Source organism: Dromiciops gliroides, chromosome 1 (genome assembly GCF_019393635.1).
Source record: "Dromiciops gliroides isolate mDroGli1 chromosome 1, mDroGli1.pri, whole genome shotgun sequence".
NCBI classification, from domain to species: Eukaryota; Metazoa; Chordata; class Mammalia; order Microbiotheria; family Microbiotheriidae; genus Dromiciops; species Dromiciops gliroides.
In genome coordinates this window covers 677,480,817-677,503,770 of record NC_057861.1, presented here as the reverse complement: position 1 = coordinate 677,503,770, position 22,954 = coordinate 677,480,817, and the positions used below count along the sequence as shown (strand labels likewise).

The 22,954-nt window shown below is 39.3% G+C and overlaps 1 protein-coding gene across 4 annotated transcripts in view; it reads left to right on the top strand.

Annotated features, from left to right (window-relative positions):
* DCAF1 (DDB1 and CUL4 associated factor 1) overlaps positions 1–19,452 on the top strand; it is an 80,939-nt gene extending 61,487 nt beyond the window's left edge. For 2 of the 4 annotated variants that reach the window (XM_043979610.1, XM_043979609.1), the window contains exons 23-25: positions 8,885–8,893; positions 13,081–13,333; positions 18,257–19,452. In XM_043979610.1, coding sequence (XP_043835545.1) covers positions 8,885–8,893; positions 13,081–13,333; positions 18,257–18,315 — 321 coding nt within the window. In that variant the 3' untranslated portion in view covers positions 18,316–19,452. The remainder of the gene's footprint in view (positions 1–8,884; positions 8,894–13,080; positions 13,334–18,256) is intronic. The other 2 variants (XM_043979611.1, XM_043979613.1) reach the window with 2 other exon arrangements.
* The last annotated feature ends 3,502 nt before the right edge of the window (positions 19,453–22,954 follow it).

Sequence of the window (22,954 nt, the reverse complement as noted above, 5' to 3'; positions counted from 1 at the left end):
TTTTAGGGCAACAAGCTTGCTTGTGGAGTATTTGGGTATATGCTTTGTAGATATGATATCCCTTGGCAGTGTGTACTTTGGTTTCTCATGATGGAGAGTTTTTGGGCTTTTTTTCTACAACTGTGTTCAATATATCCTATTCTCTTTCCAACAAAAAAACCCCAAAACATTTTCTATGCCAGATTATTATATTTTAGCTTCCCAAGGAATGGTATCTTTCTGGAGGGGTAATAGAATGTTTGAGAACCAGTTATCTGTCGAAAATTTTGACCCATTGGTATTTGAGATGAGAATTTCCTTTGTTGCAAGTTTAAAGCACGTGAGGTAACATTTTGGTCAATTTGAGCTTCATTTCCTATTTATAATGGAGTAATCTGTCCTAGCTAGCCCAGCCTAGTCTATCCATCTATCCCTATCTCTCTTTTTTCCTGTCGCCTTGCCTCTGTCTATCTGTGTGTCTCTCATTATGTTTAGCCTTAAATAGTGCCTGCCACATGTAGTAAATTAATAAATGTATATCGAACTAAATTATGTCTTGCACTATTTCCCCCGTTTTGCTATAGGTGGGCACAAAACAAAAAAGGTATAGAGTAGAGGAAAGAGATGACAGAATTACACACCTACATAAGGTTAGAAGGGCTTATTTCTCAGATGAGGAAACTCTTCCCACAAGGTTGAATGAGTTGCCTAGGGTCACAGAGCAAGGATTTGAACTAAAACCCTCCAAACCCAAGGCTTTCCTCACTATATCATTCTGTCTCTTTGTGTATGTGATGGTAAAGTATTAACAAAAATGTTTGCTTTAGTGTTTGTTCCTTTCTATACTTTATTTCTGTATTCCACCTTTTCACATTTGTTATTTAGGTAAATCATGATTGAGAGAAACAAGTGGAATTGTGTGTGGTTTTTGTTTTGTTTTGTTTTGTTTTACCATTAAAGCCATGCTGGGTTAGGGTTAACTAACATATTTAGCTAATGGCTTGCCTTCATCCTTCCATTTTCTGAAGTGAAGCATCTTCTTGCAAATAGGGATTTTGTTGTACAAGTAAAGTCTAGGGAGGTTTGGTTTTGGGCTTTGGAGTGAACATGTTGACTTAATTTTGTGGGAGAAATAGATGAGATTTTCTTTAGTGAACACGTTAGGGACTTGTCTTGCTGATTTCATATTTAAACATTTGCTCTTTAGTATCTGAAGCAGGATATGAATACTTTGCTTGTCCTTACAACCTGATTATCCTTTTAACCCAGGGGGATCAGGATGATTACATATCTACAGCTATATTTAAGGAATGCTTTCCATCCAATTCTAAAGTGCTATCACTGTTGGTACTCATAATGTTTCAAGCTGAGTAGCAAGTGTTTGTTTCTGTTTCATGTAACATTTTCTTACTGGTTTCCATGCATCGTCTGAGAGGAAGATTTTTGATTGATTACAGAATGTCCCTTTCTTGAGTGTAAGGGCAGATTATTACCCTTGTCCAGGTTAGAGCAGAGCCTTTATTGGGGCCTGAATGCATAATTGGGCCTAGTCCAGTGGCCCAAACTAAAGTATATTTGGTTTCATTCTATGTGGGATATGTACCTTAGCTCAGAGATGCTAGGCTTGTGTCCTGGACTACAGAACTCTTTTCTTTGTTGGTATCTTTCTTGGTCATTTTTGCTTAACTTTTTTCTTTGTTACAAGGGAGGTTTCATTCAGTGGGGGACTGAAATGACTGTGATGAAAAGACATCAATAAAATGCTTAAAATTAATAAAATACATAGTGCCATATACATATAATATTCATTATAAATAATGTTAGGAATTTCTATCCAAAATATACAGGCTTTACAAGCTGAAGTCAGTCATCAAATGGGGTCAGCTGTTTTTGTGCTGCTGGGTTTCCTATGTTTAGAAAATATTTGTTTCCTAACTGCAGAGCTTAAAAGTTCTTTTTTTTAAAAATCACAACATATGTTGTTGGATAGGTCCTGAAACTGGTAGTTTTAAAAAATTTTATTAAAAAATTTTTTGATAGGATTTTATTTTATTTTCCAATTACATGTAAAGATTGTTTTCGATATTCATTTTTGTAAGATTTTTGAGTTCCACAATTTTCTCCTTCCTTCCCTTCCCTCCCCCTTCCCCAAGACGGCAGACAATTAGATGTAGGTTGTATATGTACAGTCATGTTATACTTATTTCCGTATTAATCATGTTGTAAAAGAAGAATCAGAACAAAAGAGAAAAGCCACAAGAAAAAAAATAACAACAACAAACAAAGTGAAAATGGTATACTTTGATCTGCATTCAGACTCCATAGTTCTTTTTCTGGATGTGGAGAGCATTTTCCATTATAAGTCTTTTGGAATTGCCCTGGATGCATTGCTGAGAAGAGCCAAGTAGTCCTTCACAGTTGATCATCACACAGTGTTGCTGTTACTGTGTACAATGTTCTGCTCACTTCACTTAGCATCAGTTCGTGTAAGTCCAGGTTTTTCTGAAATCCACCTGCTCATCATTTCTTATAGAAGCTGGTCGTTTTGAAGAAGCAGCAGGAGAAAAGGTCAAGTGACCTGATTGGCACATTAATTGTCTAATAATTTAAAATATCAGCCTCTATAGTTCTCTGGGACAATCATTTAGTTCTTGCTTTAGACATTTTTTAATTGAGAAAATGTAGTGAAAGAAATTAGCAATTTGACAAGAGTTTCAGGAGAAGTGATTTACCATAGTAGCTATAACTAATTAGGTCTTGTGGGTAGGGGCCCAGCAGCAGCAAGTTCTCATCCATAAGAAAGCTATCTGTGGTGTGTATTCTGGAGTATCAGCCACTGTTTGCTGAATGTTAGTCTTGTATGTTAAAGCTAATAGAAAAGACTTCCACTTATCAAGTTCAACCTGTATAACCCTTTATACCTTTTAGAACTAGGACTTTTGAGTCGTTATTCCATCATTGTTTGGGGGCCACATGGCAACAAATTACATTTTGGTGCAGTGGGATTAGGTGTGGTAGAAGACTGTGTGTGGGTGTGGGTGTGACCACATGAAGACAAACTCAATAATGTTATTGAGTGTCCAGAACTTTTTAAAGTTATTAGAAGAATAATATTAAGGTGTTCTATAAGCTCTCTTCAAATAGACTTTTGAAAAAAATGTTAATTTTGACTTTGGTTATAGCATACTTTAAAGAGTTACAGTATTTAATATGCATATATTGCTTCTTGTTAGTTTCAGGCTCTATTAATAAAAATGATTTTGCAGAATTATATCTGCTTTGGGTAAATTTCATAGTAGTCTCAAGATATAAACTGTACTTTGGATCCATTCATTTTATCAGTGTGGTTATATCATAGACATTTTAACTTTTCTATATTCTGTGCAATCCTTTTTTTTTTTTTTTTTTGAGGGGCAATGAGGGTTAAGTGACTTGCCCAGGGTCACACAGCCAGTAAGTATCAAGTGTCTGAAGTCAAATTTGAACTCAGGTCCTCCTGAATCCAGGGCCAGTGCTTTATCCACTGCGCCACCTAGTTGCCCCTTCCTGTACAATTCTTGAGTTTTCACATTCATTTTCTATAAGGGGCTTATCTACCTAATTGGACCTCTTTTTCTTTTTCTATCTTGGAGCTTTCCACCATGTTGCTGAGACTGTCTTTCTGTTCTCACTTCTTGCTATGTGAGTTTCTTTCTCCTTGTCTAGTCTTACATGTCCTTGTAGTGTTTTTTAAAAGCAACTCAAGTTTTTGTTGGCACGTGTGCAACTCTACTTAAATGCATTATATATCTTTTATGTTATTTGTCACTTTAGTTTTTCTAATAACAGTGGTATTCCATGATTTGTATTACTGGGATAATAAATTTACATTGGAGAGGTGGATTCTATAGTATTTAAGTCTTTTGGAATGATATAAAGTTACTACACACTTTTCTAAATTCAAACTAACCTGATTTTTGTTTTTTAAAATTTCAGTTCTGGGTTCAGTTTATTAACTGTCCAAGTTACACATTTTTGATCTATTTTGTTTTTACAATGTTCATAGTTAAATCAGTCTCTTTTGTACTGCTATTGTTTTCACTTGAAGAGGCTTTGTAGTGTTGGACGATTCAATGTACAATATCACCACTGGATCAAATATTTAGCCTCACAACCAGTATTTGTTTGTTTGTTTGGACCTTATGCTGGACTTATTCCACTAAATTGATGAATGCCTTTTGTGAATATCTGTTTCCTTGTTATTAATTTTATGTGGTCAGTATTCAGCAGGTCATTGAATGAAGCTGACAGTTTGTGAACTGTTGTAATGTGTTGTCTGATTTTAATGTATGCATGAGACATACCATGATATGAAGAGAGGGATCTTGTGTTCCTTATACCTCTCTTTTATGTGAGCATAAAGATGTGATGGTTTGTGTTTATAAAAACAAAACAAAGCTGCAAAAACCTGTCTAGTTTCATCCCCCCTTTTGTAAACAAACCAGCTGCAATCTTTTTTTTTCATTCTGTTGAAACATTCACTTTGAGATGCCCCCTGAGCGTCTTTAAAATTGTATGCCTTCAACATGACTTTTTTTCTATAGGTATACTTGTCAGGTCCAGCTCTCCTTTCCAGTTTATCTTCTTCAGTGTTATTGTCCTTTCTTTGCATAGTGCATTGGATAATGTGATGCTAGAGAGACCAGATGGGGTGGTTGTACCCTTATTGACGATAACAATGTCTTTTACGTGTGTGTATATGTACATATGTGTGTATGTACATATGTATGTTTCATTTTGTATTTTTTCCCTTCTGATTTCACAATTATCAGAATAATCTGGCTTGGGTCTTGTGCTAGAGTTCTCTTAGGGCTCATTTTCTCAAATTCTATTTATTTTTTTTGTTGAGGCTATCTTGTTGGTAGTGTTGTATAATGTTTAGCAGCTGATCTTGTAATCTCAACTAGTGTTGCTTTAGGATGCAACATCTTTGTGATGATCTAAGAGATTTACTGACTGAAGTGGCTTCTGTATTCATTCAGTTTCTACCCTATAGTGAATGTTTTGTACTGCTTAAGCTTTTAAGTAAGAAATGGTGATAGCACCTGCGTTTTTGTTCATTTTCCAAATTGTTAACATAATCATATCTATTATTGTCTTTAAAAACCTGGTGGGGGGGGCAGCTAGGTGGCGCGGTGGATAGAGCACTGGCCCTAGAGTCAGGAGTACCTGAGTTCAAATCCGGCCTCAGACACTTAACATGTACTAGCTGTGTGACCCTGGGCAAGTCACTTAATCCCAACTGCCTCACTAAAAAAACCCAAAAAAACCTGGTGGAACCAAATCCCCAAATGCCTGTATTTACCTTTTTGAGAGACCAGAGTTTGTAGTCCTTTCATAATAGCTGTTTCTTGTTAAAGTGGGGATGGTAATATAGTCGTGGTTTAGTTCCTCTCATGGTGTGTCAGGTGACTGGTCAAAGATGATATCTTGAGTGCAGTTGACTTAAGGTGTGTGCTTTTATTAAGTGATTTTATTTAATACCTCCCATGCCCTCTTCTCTGCCAATCTAATTTAGAAGAGGCCCATATAAGACCTAAGGATTGTTTTGTGTTGTGTGTTGTGTGTTGTGTTTTGTGGGTTGCTGTAGCTCTTGTTTCCCTCACCTGATTCCAAATGTAATCTGTCATTTTCCTTTTTTCCCTTTCCCTCTTCTCCTCTTTCCCCTCCATCAATAGCTAGAAATATTTAAATACTCTGGATACTGATTATAATTTCAGTAATATGTTTAAAGACTATATAGTGCTCATCAAATTTTTTTTTCAAGGGAGAAAAATCTATTTTTCCCCCCACCTTTTATTCTACCCTCATTGAAAAGAACAAAGAATAGCACCCCTCCCCCAAACAAATACACATTCTAAGGCAAAACAGATTTCAGTATTGGCCATGTATATGTGTGTGTGTGTGTGTGTGTGTGTGTGTGTGTGTGTGTGTGTGTGTCTCATTCTCCACCCTGAGTCTGTCACCTAACAACACAAAACATAGTGCTTGTCAGATGGTAGGTGCCTAATAAATGTTAATTGATTGCTGGATTGTCGTCAAGAAGTGGATAGCATGCTTCATCGGTCCTCTGACTTCTTAAGTGTTCTAAAACTATTTATCTTTACAGTGTTGTTATTTTATAAATTGTTCTCCTGGTTCTTTTCACTTCATTCTTCATAAGTCCATACAAATCTTCCCAGGTTTCTCTGAAACCATCCCTTTCATTATTTCTTCCAGCACCATAGTATTCATTATAGCTATATACCAAAGTTGTTTAGCCATTTCCCAATTATGGATACCCCCTTAGTTTCTTATTCTTTGTTATCACAGAAAGGGTAGCTGTCAATATTTTTATATGTGATTCCTTTTCCTCCTTTAAATTCTTTGGGGTATCAGTCAAAGGATACACCCAGTTTAGTTGTTTTTTGGGCATAGTTACAAATTGCTTTCCAGAATGGAAGGACCAATCCAAAGATCCAAGAGGTTGCAGTTCTTTGATTAAAAAAAAAAATAAGCCTCCCTTCCCCCCCCCATCCTCACGTGTATTTCAAAAGGTGATATGCAAATTGCCTTCCCCATAAATGGTTGTCCTTCTATAAAAGTGGGAGAAGTAATATAAAATGTTAGGGTAGGGAAGGAGGCCAATTGAATCAAAGAGCACTATCAGAAGCCTTTGGACACTGGGACTAGAGTGTTTCTTGATAGATTGGGACCCATTGGTAAGTGAAAGTTACAACTGTGTTTTCTTTCTCTTACACACCACCCCAGAGAGCCTTCTTGTGAAGGCTCAGAGGCAGGGGATGGAGAAGAGGAAAAGAGGACTGATGAATTTATTCTTTAATACTGAGATATTTAACTATTCATAGGGGAATACTCAAAGGAGTGAACTGATTAGGAATTCTGATATTTTGCATCAGGAAGGAAAGATAGGGAAGGGGAGGTAGGTGCTCTGAGACTGGCAGCCTGCTAGGGTGTCAAATTCTGAACAAGTGATTGTATTTGATAGAATCCCTCTAAGTGCTTTCTAGTTCAGGAAGGCTGAGAAGATACCAAATGTTATGGCATGACATTTACCTTCAGGCATTGTTAGAGGTGTCACCTTCATTTTATGAAATCTTATGTTGCATGAACCTGATGGAGTGGCATAGTTATGTTATCATTAGTAGGGCAGCTAGGTGGTGCCATAGTGCCCAGGGTGCTGAGCCTGCAGTCAGGAAGACCTGGGTTCAAATCCAGCCTCAGGCATTTACTAGCTGTGTAACCCATGGCAAGTCACTTAACCTGTTTGCCTCAGTTTCCTCATCTGTAAAATGGGGATAATAAAAGCACCTTTGTCCTATGGTTGTTGTGAGGTGCAAATAAGATAATAATTGCAAAGTACCTGGCACATAGCAGGTGCTATGTAAATATTAGCAATTATTACTATCTATAACATCTTTTCTCCATATTATCTATTGTTTTGGTCATCATATTTCTTAAATGTCATTTGAGATTTCTTTGGATTATATATGACAGATAAAATGATTTCACTGAATTAGGTCCTTTGCAGTATTTCCTGTTTAGTCCTCTTCTCTTTTCCGGGGAAATATTAAGAGTAGGCTTTAAACTAAAGTTCATACCTTGATGGTGAGCTTCTTAGACCCCTCTAAACCCTTTACTTTCTTTTTCTTTTCTTTTTTTTTTTTTTAGTGAGGCAATTGGGGTTAAGTGACTTGCCCAGGGTCACACAGCTAGTAAGTATTAAGTGTCTGAGGCCGGATTTGAACTCAGGTACTCCTGACTCCAGGGCCGGTGCTCTATCCACTGCGCCATCTAGCTGCCCCAACCCTTTACTTTCTTGCACTTTGATTTATGACTCACACAGCAGATATGTATGGGGGGGGGCAGGGGAGGGAAAGGGTAGGGAGTAGGGTTGAGGGTGGGGGTAGATTTTGAATAAAGCTACTTTATAACTTGGGTTTGATTGAGTCACATTTGCAGTCATGAGAATTTGTGGAGTGTGTGCCACTTCATTACATTTCCCTGCTCTTCTTTGGCCACCATAATCTTTCCACTTGTGCTTTATTTAATAGGAGCTATATTTAATAGGCTGGTCATTTTCATATGGATCATTTACTATTCTTTTTTTTTTAATCAAATACACTCAATTTTGTGCTCTTCTCAGATGTTAGTCATTTGACCTTGAACATGTGTTCATTTGATCTTTCTTTGCATGTTCACCTTACTAAATTAATGTAAAGTCTGAGTGACCCCCTGTAATCTGATAAAATGAAAAGACCAGAAAACAACACTTTTTTAATGTTTATCTTTCTCCTCTCACTTTAGATTTTTCCTTTAAAATTTAATGAGTTGAACTTCAAAGTAACTTAATCCCAACAAGATGGAGTAAGCTAGTGCCTTTTTCTCATACATGAGAAAATGTGCTCATTTTTAATTTGGAATCAGCAAGGCATAGGTTATCCCAGGGGTCATATGCCTGCTAACCTGAAAGGTAATTTGATTGAAACATAAGTAACCAGATTACTATCCTGATTAAATCTGAGACTATAGTATCTGTTTCATAGTCAAGTCTAATTTTGACATTGACATTTAGTGAAAACAAATAAACTTTAAAATTCAAACATTGTTCTTAAAGTAGCATACCTCTATAGAAAGTGACATGCTTATCAAGGTAAGAGGGCTAGATATTTGCTGCCCATAAGATTTAGGCATTTTGAAAAAGCATCAAGCAGAATTCATCTAATTATTGTTAAACATATTTTTGTAAATTAAACCTCAACAAGAGAATAACTCTATCTTTTCTCCACTCCATTTTGGAATCTATGACACATTGTATGCTGTGTTTCCTGTATTGTGTCCGTCCATGTGTCCTCTGACTGCATAGAAGCGGATGGTAAGATTCTTTACTCCTATCAATCATAGCCATAGTTGAATATATTGTTTCTGATAGGCCCACCTTTCCTGGTAAAATTAACTTAAATGTATGAATGTTAGACATTACTGGGGGAAGGGGAAAGAATGCAGGTATTTGGACCTGTAATGAAAAGACAACTTTTGAGGTTGCTTAACACCTAGAAGCAAATGTTGCAGGAAGTATATGGAACAGAATTTTTATTCTGAAAAAGACAATCTGGCTGGGCTCAGATATTAGGGTCTGAATCACATATTAAAAAAACAAGTCTTATCCTTGTTCCAGTTGTTAAGACAAGCTGCTATGTTAAACTTGTTCATTTTAAAAATTGTTCATTGGCTTGATTTGCCTGGAAAAACTAGGTTAATGCTACTTTTGTCAGAAAAGTAGCTGTTTTGTTTTCAGGGAGAACAGTTTTGAATGGTCTCATTAGAAACAGATGCTTGTGGTCATCAAAAGAAAAGATTTATCATAAAATAAATCTTGATTATCTCTATGTCATTATTATTTCTTGATTATCTCTATAAGTCATTGTAAGCTGTTCTGTTCTTGAAGGAAAATACTTGTACCCAAAAGGCCTCTTTACTGGAGAAGAAGGAATCTCTTACTTAAAGAATAGCAAGTGTTTTAGAAAAGGAAGACATTTGATTATTTTAAGATTTTCAACAGGGTCAATAGGTGATGATCATGATGATGATTATAGGAGAAATAGCTAAAAGAAAGCAAGATCTTTAAGAAATAGAGATGTGACCCAACTAGGAGCATGCCTGAGGAGCAGTTTTAATTACTGCTCAGCAAAGAGAGAAAAGCAGCTGGATTTAAAACAACTGAAACAGAAAATGCATTTATAGTTGGGCAAAAGTAGAGGCAGATTGAGAATCTTGAAAAACCACCGAATTGGTTAGAAATTGTCTCTTCTGATTTGAATAATAAATGTATCATCTCATTGATGATTTTGATTGTGAAATCCTAAATACTATCCTGTAGAGATATTGGGATCTTGTTTGAAATGGGTCACATTAGAAATCATTGCTAAAGGGAGAGATTCCATTATTTTGTCTAAGACTCCATTGCTCTTCTCCTGCCCAGTTGGACAGGAATTCTAGAGTAGAAAGTAGTGGTTCTGGTTTGATTAAAGGAACTGGAAATAATGGATTCTAAAAGGTATAGGCATTAAATATGGTAAAAATCTATCTTTAAGGAAGAAAAATCAAAATGGATTTGAAGACAATACCAAAATAGGCTTACTTCTCTTAGATATTAAGAAAAACTTTTGACATTGTTTTTTTTAAGCGATTTAAGTATATACATATTAATAATAGCTGGGGCAGCTAGGTGGCACAGTGGATAGAGCACCGGCCCTGGAGTCAGGAGTACCTGAGTTCAAATCCGGCCTCAGATACTTAACACTTACTAGCTGTGTGACCCTGGGCAAGTCACTTAACCCCCATTGCCTCACTAAAAACAAACAAACAAACAAAAACAAAATAATAGCTGACATTTTTATAATTTGCCAATCATTAATAGTTATTGTGGAGAATTTAATTCAGAGCCTGGTTTTAAGCTTGAACCTGAAGGCAGTGATAAAGCTAGATATAAAGTGTTTGTGTAACAATCCCATTTCCAAGCCACTAAAGACATGTCTTATTTGACTTAGGGTTGGGCTGGGGGCAAGAGGGAATCCACATTTTCTCTTTGGCCATTTTGTTAGTCTCACTAATAAGCCTTGCTACTTAACTGAAAGCTGGAGCACTTTGCTGCTGCTTTATACTTAGAACAAGAAGGATTAAGGATTCTCCTGGAATTTTTCTGTAAATTTTCTAAGTAAGTTAGGTGAATATTTATAAGAGCATTTTTGGCCCTAGAAGAGTTTGATTTATAATAGTCATAACTATGTGTGGTATTATAAACTAGAAATGAATGTTAAAAATCATTTTAAAAATGATTGGCTATTTAACTACTGGAGTTTAGTTGATATAGTAGCAAGGTCTCTTTTAAACATGCCTCATCGTATTTTCTTATAATTATACCAGTGTTCCCTGGTTCTTCTTTGATGGCAGCATGTAGAATTAGTTCAAATACAGGAAGATGAAATAAAAAGTTGGATTTGTAGGATTGATGAAGACTTCTCATTTCCACCTAAATTCAGGACTTGTGAATTTGGACTTTGTCTGCAAAACTTCAGAATTACTTTTAGGAACTAGGCCTTAACTAAAGTTTGAGAATTTCATCTTACCCAGTTTTCCTGGCAAAGCTAGGTAATAACATTTTGTGAGATGTTAGACCTAGAACATTCTTACTGAGCTGCTTGATTCACAGGTGACTGTTTTATCATTTTGCTCTGACTTAGTATATTCTCTTCTAACTTGGGATTTTGAAAAACTAATAATTATTCCATCTAGTACATAAACATCAGAGAACCAAAAGTTTTCCTTTTATATGTGCTTGCCTTTCATAGCAACTGCTTGTCATAGTGGTAGGGTAAATGGTGGTAAAGGCCACAAAAATATGTTGGCAAAGATGACTGCTTTTCCATCAGTTGTATCTAGTCTGTGTTTTTTGTTGGGGTTTGGGTTTTGGTTTGTTTTGGATTTTTTTTGGACTTGGCAAGGGTCTGATTTTTCCTTAAGTTTTGATTGTTTTACTTGTGTCAGTGTTAATTATCATGTGGTTTTGCAGTGATTTGACTTTTCTCACTCTTGATTCACTTCGGTTTAGTGAATATTTATTGATAACTCACAGGTACAGTGGCCTCATTTTGTGTTCAATACTCAGTGCTGTAGACCTCAAGGTGGCCCCGTAGCAAACTCGGTGCTTCAGCTTTACATACGCCACCTTTCTTTACTCTTCATGTGAGCTTCCTAGTGTTGTGGTTTTATTCTACCCATTGTGTTCTAACAATCTGTGAGTTTATGGTAATAATTGGCAATTCTGTCACTAGATGGTTAAAACTCTTACTAATATTAGTTCATACATTATATATTGTAGGAACCACAGAAGAAAAAAACACAACTAACCACACTTGTTAATTCTGGTTTGATGAAGGAAGGTCAGAGATATTTGTGGGGTTTTAAAGAGAATGGATGGACATTATAATTTTCTTGTCTTATGTGGAGCTTGTTGGTTATAGTCCCCACTTATGGTTTTGGGGGGAGCAATTATTAAGAATCATATCGAATGCAAATTACAGCAGAGATTAGAATCCCTTTGTTATTATATTTTGGTAGTTGGTGTCTGAGTCAGCCCCAGGACAGGAAGTTTGATTACATTCCTGAGCAAAGTTAAACTAGGTAACAAATGGCAAGTTGTAGAATTTGCAAAGCCCTGGGAATTGGGATCAAAACATTCAGTCCATTTCCTAGTATCTGTTCTGTCTCTGAGAAGATCTTTGGAGAAATACATTAACAGTTTAGTAGTGTGGTTGACTGATGAAGAAAGTGAAGCCTTGTGTGTTGAATTGTATTATGATTTGGGATTTGTTCTCCTGCATTGCAGTTATGATAGAATTTGTTCTCTAATTTTACGTTAAGAATAATGGGGATATTATGGTTGCATCATATCCTAACAAGAAGAAAATCAAGACTAGGACATTAGAATTGCAGTATGATCTTTGAGAAGATGAATTTAAGTACTGATTTGTCTTTAACTGGCATCTGTTTTCTCAGTTTAAAAAAAAGCAGAATTTACTTGATTATTGAGAGAAACTGTTCTATTCTTTTTTCAATGATTCCTATTTGAATTTTTTCCCTGCTTTGGCAGAGGCAGAAGAGGAATGAATGATGGAAGTGAATTCTCTCTTGTCTTATGACTAGATTTTTGTATAACTGTACATGCCTTGTTGGGTGGTTTTAAGTGAACTGCTAAAGGTTGAATAGATATTGAACTTGCTGGACAAAGCAGTCTGATATTTTGAACTGGAATTCCTTTGGAGGAGATGTGTTCTTTCTGTGCAATGCTCACTTATGGGTAGGCATAGCTTATGTATCTTAGAGCTATCAGCCTGATACTTTAAACCTTGAGATGCATCAGAATTGGCAGTAAGTCACCTTCCAGGTAATTCCCCTGTCCCTCCCATGCAGCCTGTTTGGGAAAAGCTAAAGCTGATGCTTCTGCCATGTATTTGTTTTTGAGGCATCTGTCCTTAATGGGACCTACTGTTTTCTCCACAGGAGGAAGAAGAACAGGAGGAAGAAGATGATGATGAAGATGATGATGACACAGATGACCTTGATGAACTCGACACTGACCAGCTGCTAGAGGCAGAGTTGGAGGAGGATGAAAACAATGAGAATGCTGGCGAGGATGGTGATAATGACTTCTCTCCTTCAGATGAAGAGCTGGCTAACTTGCTTGAAGAAGGAGATGAAGGGGAAGATGAAGACTCTGATGCTGATGAGGAAGTTGAATTGATACTGGGAGACAGTAAGTATAGCCGGGACCATCACTCTGATCCTAGGAAGCATCACAGAGTATTTATTCCTCCATGCCAACTCAGACGGAGAGTCAAACCTGTCTTCTTTACTCTGCCCTCAGAGGAAAGGCAAAGTCAGCATCTGTGTTCATTTGCTATCTCACCACCTAAACTGTGTAACCAGCTGGCCATGGTCCCTTACCTTCAGAGGACTAAGCTTCCTAGATCAGACGGACAAAGTTTAGTGGTTTGTCCCGTCTGAGGGGCTCGTCTGAATTCATCAGAAGAAGCTCTCGTGAGCAGTTATTCATTTCTAAAGAGATAAAGTGATAGAGTCCATCGTGTTGTCCTTTTCCTCTCGGCTGTTGGCTCCTCCCGAGAAGTGGTGGGGCACGTTCTCCCTTCTCCTTTCTTTCTGTTCTGCTTAGCACTTGTTTCTCCTTTGCCTTCTCCTCCTCCTCTTCCTTGTGATGAATAAGCCAGCAAAGCTTTAGGTAGTAAATTTCCCATTAGGACCAAATTGGGTGACCCTATATGCTTCTTAGATTAGGGTTGTCCCATGTCTTTGCTCAGGAGCCCTGTACAAGCCAGCTAATGATGTAAAATAAGAACATTTTTACAAGTTAGCTGAACTGCCGACACTCATATTTAGGGCAGGCTCCTATTTAGGCTGCTCACCAGCCCCTCAGTAAGATATGCGCATCACTGGCAGATTGATTCATGCTGTTCTTCTGTTTCGTTGTAGTGCTTCACTGCCCATCTGTGGCCAAACTCATGAATTTTGGGGAAATAATCCCTATGATCTCCAGCGGGTTTTCTTATATATAGTCCAGTCAGCACTTTTAAAGGTGGTAGGTATTATGTCCAGAGAGAAGAGGACACAACACAGACTTAATTAAAGCCAAACCTCTCCATAGTTGACCTGTTTTTATAATAGATGGGTTTGGTGGTGGCGGGGAAGGTGATGGGGACAGAGGGAAGGAAATTATGTAATTGGAGGTATAATTCAGGCATTCCCCTTAAACTTCAGGCAAGGACGTTTTCTCCGGGATAAATCTTGTTGGTTCTGATCAAAGAATATAGGACCAGCTTAGAGGAGACTGGCTTCTGTGTTGCCACTTCCACAAGCCCTTCTTTCTGTTGCTATTTTAAGGAAACTCTTTTGGGGGGAGGAGTTGGGAACCATAACTCCATCTGTTCTACTGAGAGAGGGGAGAAGGGCTGTTTCCTGCACTTGGACACTGAGATTCTAGGACAGCCCAGGAGATGGGGCAGTACTCTGGAGAGACTTTTGCCTTGTCCCCAGGAAAGGTTCCTATTCAGCAAAGGGTTTTGTTTTTGTTTTTGTTTTTTTTTTCTTTATCAGAGGAGCTGGCAGGGAGCAAGGGGTGGGTGAAACATATCAACATTATTGTAAAAAGTGGGAGGAACAGATCTTATGAAACATTTTTATTGTACTTAATAATTGGACATGGGGTACAAGCAATATCGACATTGTAAATTTTTAATTCACTTAAATGACAAGGGATTAGTGAGGCACATTAAAAGGGGTGGCAAGCAGCCGTGGCGGAGAGTAAAGTCCAGCTCGTGGTGGTGCCAGCTAATGCAAGTGAGTACTGCTTTCATTTTTTAATTTTTTAGTTTCAATGCAAGGCCACCAAAATTTGGGTTTGGCTTGTAAAATTATTTCCTGTTCTAGCCACCAGGGCACCAAGTATTTTAGATTTGGGAACTACTTTTTCCCAACCCAAAGCTACAGGCACATTACTTACATTGCTGAGAGTGGGAAGGCTTCTGGTGGAGAACTACAGCTTGGAAAAGAAGCAGCTTAAATTATGACTCTCATGGGTGCTGGGGTGGAGAGGGGAAGGGGAAGGTTGGGCAGGTACTGGTGGAGAAAAGAGTTTCAAGTGAGCATAGAGAATAACCCAGACTACGTCATGTAGTCTCAGTTGGAGTTTGAGAGCAAGTGTAGATTGTGCTTAGTCTACTTGGGTTTTCAAAGTTATGATGACACTGACAACAGAATAGTAAGCTACAAATGCCCTGTTTTTAGGGGATGAGGCTCAGGCATTGCTGTTGTCCTATCACCCTATGTTCTAGCTAATCTGGCCTGTTAGAGGAATTTGTTTGCTTACTTTAGGGTCAACAGGTTTCCTATAACTTTGCAGTGCCCTAAGAGGACTCTTCTAGGTATTTGGCTTGGTGTATGCTGCCAGGCATCCAGTTTACTCTTTTAAAAATAAATTGGGGGGGGGGCAGCTAGGTGGCGCAGTGGTTAAAGTACCGGCCCTGGATTCAGGAGGACCTGAGTTCAAATCCAGCCTCAGACACTTGATACTAACTGTGTGACCCTGGGCAAGTCACTTAACCCTCATTGTCCCACCCCCTCCCCCCAAAAAAGAGTAAAAAATAAATAAATAACTTAGGGCAGCTGGGTGGTACAGTAGATTGAGCACTGGCCCTGGAGTCAGGAGGACCTGAGTTCAAATCCGGCCTCAAACACTTGATACTTACTAGCTGTGTGACCCTGGGCAAGTCACTTAACCCTCATTGCTTTGCCAGCGGGGGCCCCCCCCCCCCCGCCAGTAGCAGCATGGGCTAAATAAATTAGAAGGAAGGCCTATAGCATGAGTTATATTGATAGGAGTGATGGTGAGGAGGTCTGGTAAAGTATTTACACAACAATGTATTTGTAAAGTGTCTTTACTGTCGAAGATCCCATAGTTTGAGGGTTTTCTCATTTCCCTCATGTAAGAAACAGTTAACTGTAGTGATGATCTTGGAAGCCAGTTTTCTTACATAATTTTTCAGGGTCCACTTTCACAGTATCAGAAGTTGGATCAACTTTTTGAACCTAGCTTAAGAAGGATTATGGTTCTGTGAACTCCCCTAATTGTCTTCTCTTGGTGGTCATGTGTGAAGTTGAGGCTGAGGGTTAGTTGTTATTCCCACAGTTGCGTCCAGTTCTTTGGAGTGAATTGTCCTGATCCATTTGGTATACCCTAGTTTCCAGCTATGTCTTTGGACCTCTCTAGGGCTTTGGGCAGGAAGGTCAAGTGCTTAGGTACACATGAGACAGTAGGCTATGTCTCTCTTCTCTGAACCCTCAGCTTCCTGGCTTCCCTTTTCTAGACTGCTGGAGAAAAAAAGCTTTAGCATGTTGATCAGATTATATACCATTAGTGATTTACTCCAGGAATTCCAGGTCTCTATTTTCTGATCTTCCTTCCTTGTTTTCTTAACTCTTAGGAGATCTTTGCTTCCTGTCCCCTTTACTTGTTTGTGACTCCTCTGACTCCAGGGGCAGTTACTTTAGCCATCTGGTCTAGCCTCTCTCAGCTCTGTTACTTCTCCTGGTCACAGTATTTCTTCTTCCTGAAAGTGATGTTTGGAAAAATGTTTTGCTTTGCCTGTAATTTACAAAAAGGTGGTTAAACTCTAGTACCAGAAAGAGTCTGAAGTATGGTATCTGATCTTTACCCATTTGGAGGCTTTGTGCCTGTTGAGCAGATAGTAAACTTTTTCTAGTCACATAGCTAAGACGAGAAGCCATTTATTTCTAGTAAACTCATTCCCTTCATCAGGAATTACAAGACTTCTTGAAAATTTTCGTTTTCTCATTTATTGACAAGCTTTCTGTTTTGTGAACAGCCAAGAAAGGCGCAGAAACACCAGACACAGGCTTTCCTCTTTGTCCTGCTTGACTTTGAATAATACATGATGACCCCCTTGAATTGACCACGTAGGCCTCAGAAAAGTAAAGGCAGCTGAGAGAATCATATTTGGCTCTTTGCATTTCCAGTCAGTGTTATATAAGAGGGCATTAGTGCAGGCTGGCAGATGTGAGGGGGAAGGGACATAATGATGCAGGCTACCAGAGCTTTATATCCATAAAAGATGTTCAGTGGTGTATTCTAGGTGGGCCTTCAGACCTGTTTTGTTCAGAGTAGGAATAAGTTACAAGGAAGTTCAATTCCTACCTTGAGTTTCAAAATAGCCTCTCCTTTGGCATTGCTTGGGAGATGGCTAATACTCCATAGGCAATTGGTATTCCCCTCCAATTTATGTTTGGAAGTCTGTACAGGCCATCTTTCTTTAGAAGGTGGTGCTGGTAATGAAGGGGTACATCGATGGTGTATCTCAGATCTTCTACCGGCAGAAAAAGATTTGATGAGTGTTAGATTAGAGGGGAGTCTGAGAAATTTAGGGAAAAATATCCCAAGTTCCTTCAAAGCAGAGCCTCATTACTGGCAGCCCCCATTTCTAGTACAGAATCTCTAGGACATGGGAATGAGGTGATTTAAAGAGAAATCAAGGTGGGATGGAATATTCAGCTTAAATGGAGCTGTAAAAATTGGCCTTCTTTGCCCAGGTAGCACTGAGATGGGGGATCCCTGTGTAAATCCTACATATTCTGCCTTAAGAACACTATGCTGAGTGACATCTTGTTGTTCTCTGTCCCTTGAACTCAAGGTAGGAGTATTGGGATCCCTTGGGCTTGGCTGCAGCTCTATGATATCAAGCCCTGCAGCAGGCCTGATCACAGGACCAGAGCTGTATGGCATGGACACCTGCTAAAGCCGTGTGTGGTGATTCTTCTGGGACTCCTGAATATCTCCTTTCTATCTGGACTGAGGTTCCCTTTGGCTGGATAGTTTTTTCCAGGCAGGGAAAGTGTTCCTAAGAGCACTTTGGCCCTTTTTAAAGAACACTGAGCTGAGATTTCCCAGGGTAGGGTATGGTTGCCAGCAACAGATGTGCTCACAGCTGACAACACCAAGGAGCTAATTGGTATGTTTTCTCCTTTCTTGAAAATGGTAATTGACCCACTCAGGGAGGATAAAGGTAGAGCACAATACTTTCTGAACACTTCCTATAAGTTCAACACATAACCTCCTCTTTACCTCCCTTTTTCTTCTCCACCTTTCCAGCTGATAGCTCAGATAACTCCGATTTGGAAGACGACATCATCTTATCTTTGAATGAGTGAGGAGTGATCATCATACGGATGCCCACTGAAGAAATTCTATTCCTGGCAGGCAGGAGACCAAATGAGCAGCGAATTCAGAACAAGCCTCCCTGACACCTTTTCTCCCCTCTCTCTATCCCTCTCCCAGGGATATCTGTTTTTTGAGAACCCATGGGCTTCAAGCTTGGAGGGTTTGGGTTTAAGCAGAGAATCAGTTGTGCCCAACAGTGGCCATTCAATAAAGAGATCAGGGGTTAGGCCCATTTTCTGCCTTCTCTTCCCCACTTCCTCCAGGACGGACAAATCTTTCCTTAAGGAAAAGCCCCACTTCTCTGGGGATATTTCACAATATATTTTCTTTGTATAAAGTTCTTTACTAAAGAACAAGAAATAGTTTTATATAAAAGTAAAAAAAAAAAAATTGCAGGTGTTTATAGCAAAGAGGGTGTGAACTCATATCCACCGGGTACCTTGTCCCCTAAGCTTCATTTCCTTTGGGAGAAAGTGATGCCCAAAGATCAATATAAAGAGGCGTTTTTACACAAGTATTTAAAATGAAAAGGAAAATCGTGGTTTCTTAAATTGATAAGGATTAAGACTATTTTATTATAAATATAATATATGATTTTTTTAAAAACAGTTTTGTTGCCTCACATGCTGTCAGGATCTTGGTGTTTTTTTCCTTGACTTGAGGTGCCTTCGTGCCAGAGCTGGGGAGGAAGGCAGGCATTGACTGCTGTTTGCCATGTATATGCACACATTCATTCACCCACCCTCATGGAATGGCAGGCAGGAGCAAGTCCTGGCATTTGGGTCATTGTGGATACTGGTTTTGTGGAGATGAGGGAACTTGTGATATAAGTTCACTCCCTCTATTTTTCTTTGTGATTCAGTTTTTTTTTTAAATCTTTTTTTCTCCCTTTCTCCTGTGTGGAAATTACAAATCAAAGGCCTTTTTCTTTAATGTAAAGTGTATTTATTTAAAAAAATACAAAATAAACTACAAGTCTGTCTTTGTTTATGGCCTTTACCTCTTCTCTTTTCCAGCAGTAGGTGGGTTCCTTCCCTCCCGATACAGACAGATTTCTTCAGCCCTCTAGAGACAGCAGCAGTGGCAATGCGGTGAGAAGCTGCCCCCCAGAAGAACTTCATTGAGACCTGAGTCACTCTAGCCAGCTCCACTCTGCCATTTCCATGCAGAGTCTTTCATGTCTTTTCAAATAGCTGCTTCTTACCCATGTAATGTGGACCAGACCTCCTCCCCTGCTCCATTCTTTGGCTTCAAGAGAGTAGGCCATGGATATGGCTGAAGCCGTAGCAGAGCCATAGCCAGTCCCTGGGAGGTGGAAAGGAGAATGGGGCTCCTGGGAAAGGGATTTGTAATTGGTGAATTCTGAAACGATAGACAACAAAGCCTTAGAGCCTCTGCCTGATCACCTCAGCCATAGTGACATAGTGGTGAGTGTACAACTGAGCAGGTGGAACATGGGAGATGGAGGAGCTAAGGGTTGGTCCGATGTTTCACAGGTTGGATGTGTGAAAGGAGCAGCTAGGTGCACAGTGGATAAAGCACCAGCATTGGATTCCAGAGGACTTGAGTTCACATCCAGTCTCAGACTCTTGATACTTGCTAGCTGTGTGACCCTGGGCACATCACTTAACCCCGATTGCCTTGCAAAAAAAATTTTTTTTCCCCAAAATTTTCCATCCTTTGAAAAGGATGTTTGAAAAGAGGGAATAAGGGTTTGACTTACCAGAAGATGTATGGTACTATAAAAACGGTAATTCTTTCCCTTCAAACATAGCTGCTCTGTTCTTAGGAGAAAAAGAGTTTAAAGAGATACTGAGGTAGTGGTAGTATGGTGAAGTGGATAGGGATATAGCCTTCAAGGCAGGAAAGACCTGGATTCAGGTTCTGACAGGGACACATCTTGGCTGACCCTGGGCAAGTCATTTAACTTCTTAATGCCTTAGGTAACTATCTTAAGACTCAAATTGCAAAGAGGTACCAACTTGCTTTGTTAGAGGGAGGAGTTTCCTCTTCTGAGTTTCCCATACCAATGTAATAACCAGTCCAAACCCTCTCCCACTCCTTGAAGAGGTGGTCATTACCACCCTGAACCCCATAGTGAGTGCCACCAATCCTAAGCATTTCTTGATTCTACTACAGTAGTGGCTTCTAGGATGCTACACCTCAACTCATTCATGTGGGGGCAGTGATAGATCAGGGTTATGAAAAAAGGTTATACAGTTAAGTAATAATTCACACAGCTGGGATGTGATCGACTTATCAGTCCAGGGTATATTATCAGGCCCATATTATACAAATGTACTCTTGATTCCCAAAAGAATAGAAAAAATGAGACACTAGCTGTGCCTTCCTTATGCCTGAAATAGAAGTTGGGGGGTGGGGTGGATTTTATCAACTCAACCTGGAGGGATCCTTATTCAACTCTGTCCCTAATCTAAGGCAGCATAAGAAAGTCACATTCCAGGTTTAGTCAGTCAGTCAATTAATGTTTACTAAATGTGCCAGAAAGGTAAGACACTTAAGTTCCGGAAGTCAGAGAGCTACAGCCTGTGAGCCAAATACAGTCTGCTGCCTGTTTTCATAAGGCCAGGGAGCTAAGAATGACTTTTGCATTTTAAAATAAGGTTTGATTGTATTTAGGAGTCAGACTTGAGTTATAGATCTGGCAAGTGTCTTCCTCTCTCAGCCCATGTCCTCAACTTTAAAAAAAGTGTGTGTGTGTGGGGGGGGGGGGGGGGAGTAGTGCATATGGTTTCTAAGGTTCCTTCTAGGTCTAATTAAGTTCTAGGATTACAACAATAGGACTTTAACCATGTCTCTGAAATGTAACTGGCTTAGAATGAAACTTGGAAACAGATCTCATGGGGATGGTGAATGAGAGGCAATGACTACCAGCAGGAAACTTGGGTTTGGTTGACTAGGCTACAGCCCCTAGGGGTATATACCCAGGAGACCCCCCCAAGGGCTGAATAAACACCTTTCCACCTGTTCCTTGAGTTGCCCGAGCTACCAAAGAACTAAGGCCACAAATCTAAGCTACTAAAAAAGAGAATATGTATTTAGAGATTCCTTATAAATAGTAAACTATCAGTGATGGGTTTTTTTTTAAATCTTGAGTCTGACATTAGCAGCAAGATAGGCCTCTAGGGTGGGGTTCTAAAGATGGGCACTGATGAAAGTCTGGAGTCCAGAATGTCTCCACAGCCAGGATGCTGTCCAAAGGGTGGACTAAGATGATAAGGGAAAAGAAAGGACCTGGTCATTTGAGAAAGAATGGCAAAGAGGGGAGAGAGCTAAAGGAGCCTTTGGTGAGGAGCAACAGAGGGTACTTAGAGAGTTAGGGACTACTTTGACCTGGAGTTGCCTATCCTTGGGAAAAAAACAAACCCAAACTCCCCAAAACATGAGAAGGAAGTGTAGAAAAATGGCCTACTTTTCAGTTCATTAGGACCTGACCCCAGTGTTGGAAGGCACTACTTTGGGAACTGAGCTCTTTAATCCAGGTGATGATACAAGTAGGAAATGGTAAGTTTTATAGTATTGACCAAATTTCAGGTCACTCTTTAGCTTGCTGAACCTTGCCTTACACTGCTTGAAGGAGGCACTAACCATATCTTGTCTGTAAGCCATCTGGGTTCTTCCAGGCCTAAGCCTGGGTTTCAGGTATTGCTTAAGTATGTTACTCCACTCTAGGGTGACCTTAACTACCAACCTTAAGGGAGATTTTATATTAGTTTGCTCCTGACCAAAAGGATAGGGGCAAAACCACATCCCCAACCTGGGTCTCAGTTTACTTATCTAAAATGCCTAAGAATCATGGGCCACAGCAGTCTTAAGCACACAGCCTCATTTCTGAGGCTGGCTGAAAGCTCAGGATTCCAGCTTGCCCACCTGCTCTCAGTGTTCTCAATTCTCTGCTGACTGCAGCTGCTTCCTAGCTGCCTGCTGGAAGAGAGGAAAGGATTCAGGCAAAGGGATTTGGAGTAGCAGGTTCTTTCTCTAAAGCTGTCAGAAATCGGTAAATTCTGAAACCTGGTATTTCTTGGTTATTCCCAAAAATGTCCTGGCAGTCAGTTTCTTTTTTGGGATTCACTCCGGAAGGACAGACCTTAACAAGGAACCTGTCTCGTAGTTACCTGAAATAAGCTTCAAGTTCATTGAGATGAATACCAGATGGTCCAATTAAAAAAAAAAAAACAAGCCTTCAGAGCCTCTTCTGTTGGAGCTTTCATCTTCCTCCTCAGTGATTATTAAAGACTCAACTTTGTAAACAATTCACTCCCCTCCACAGTGAGTTTTCTAGGCAGTGGAAGTCTGAGGCATCTGGGGTTTGTTCTAAGGTAACTGTTAATATGGCTAAGGGGCAGCATCTCTAGCATGGTCCCTTTTTGCCCCAGCGTTAACTTTCTAGCCTGAATGAGTCTTTGGAGCTTTTCAAGACTTTGCAAAGAAGCTAAATGACATACTGGGGAAGCTTGCATTCTGAAGGGCTTTTTTTTTTTTAAATACATACAGCCTCATTTCAAATAGCTGCAGACCAGAATTCTAACCCTCCAATTTGTCCACTAATTTGTTCAGGTGCAGCACTCAGCAAAATGTATCACCTATAGTACATGCTTAGGTAATGTT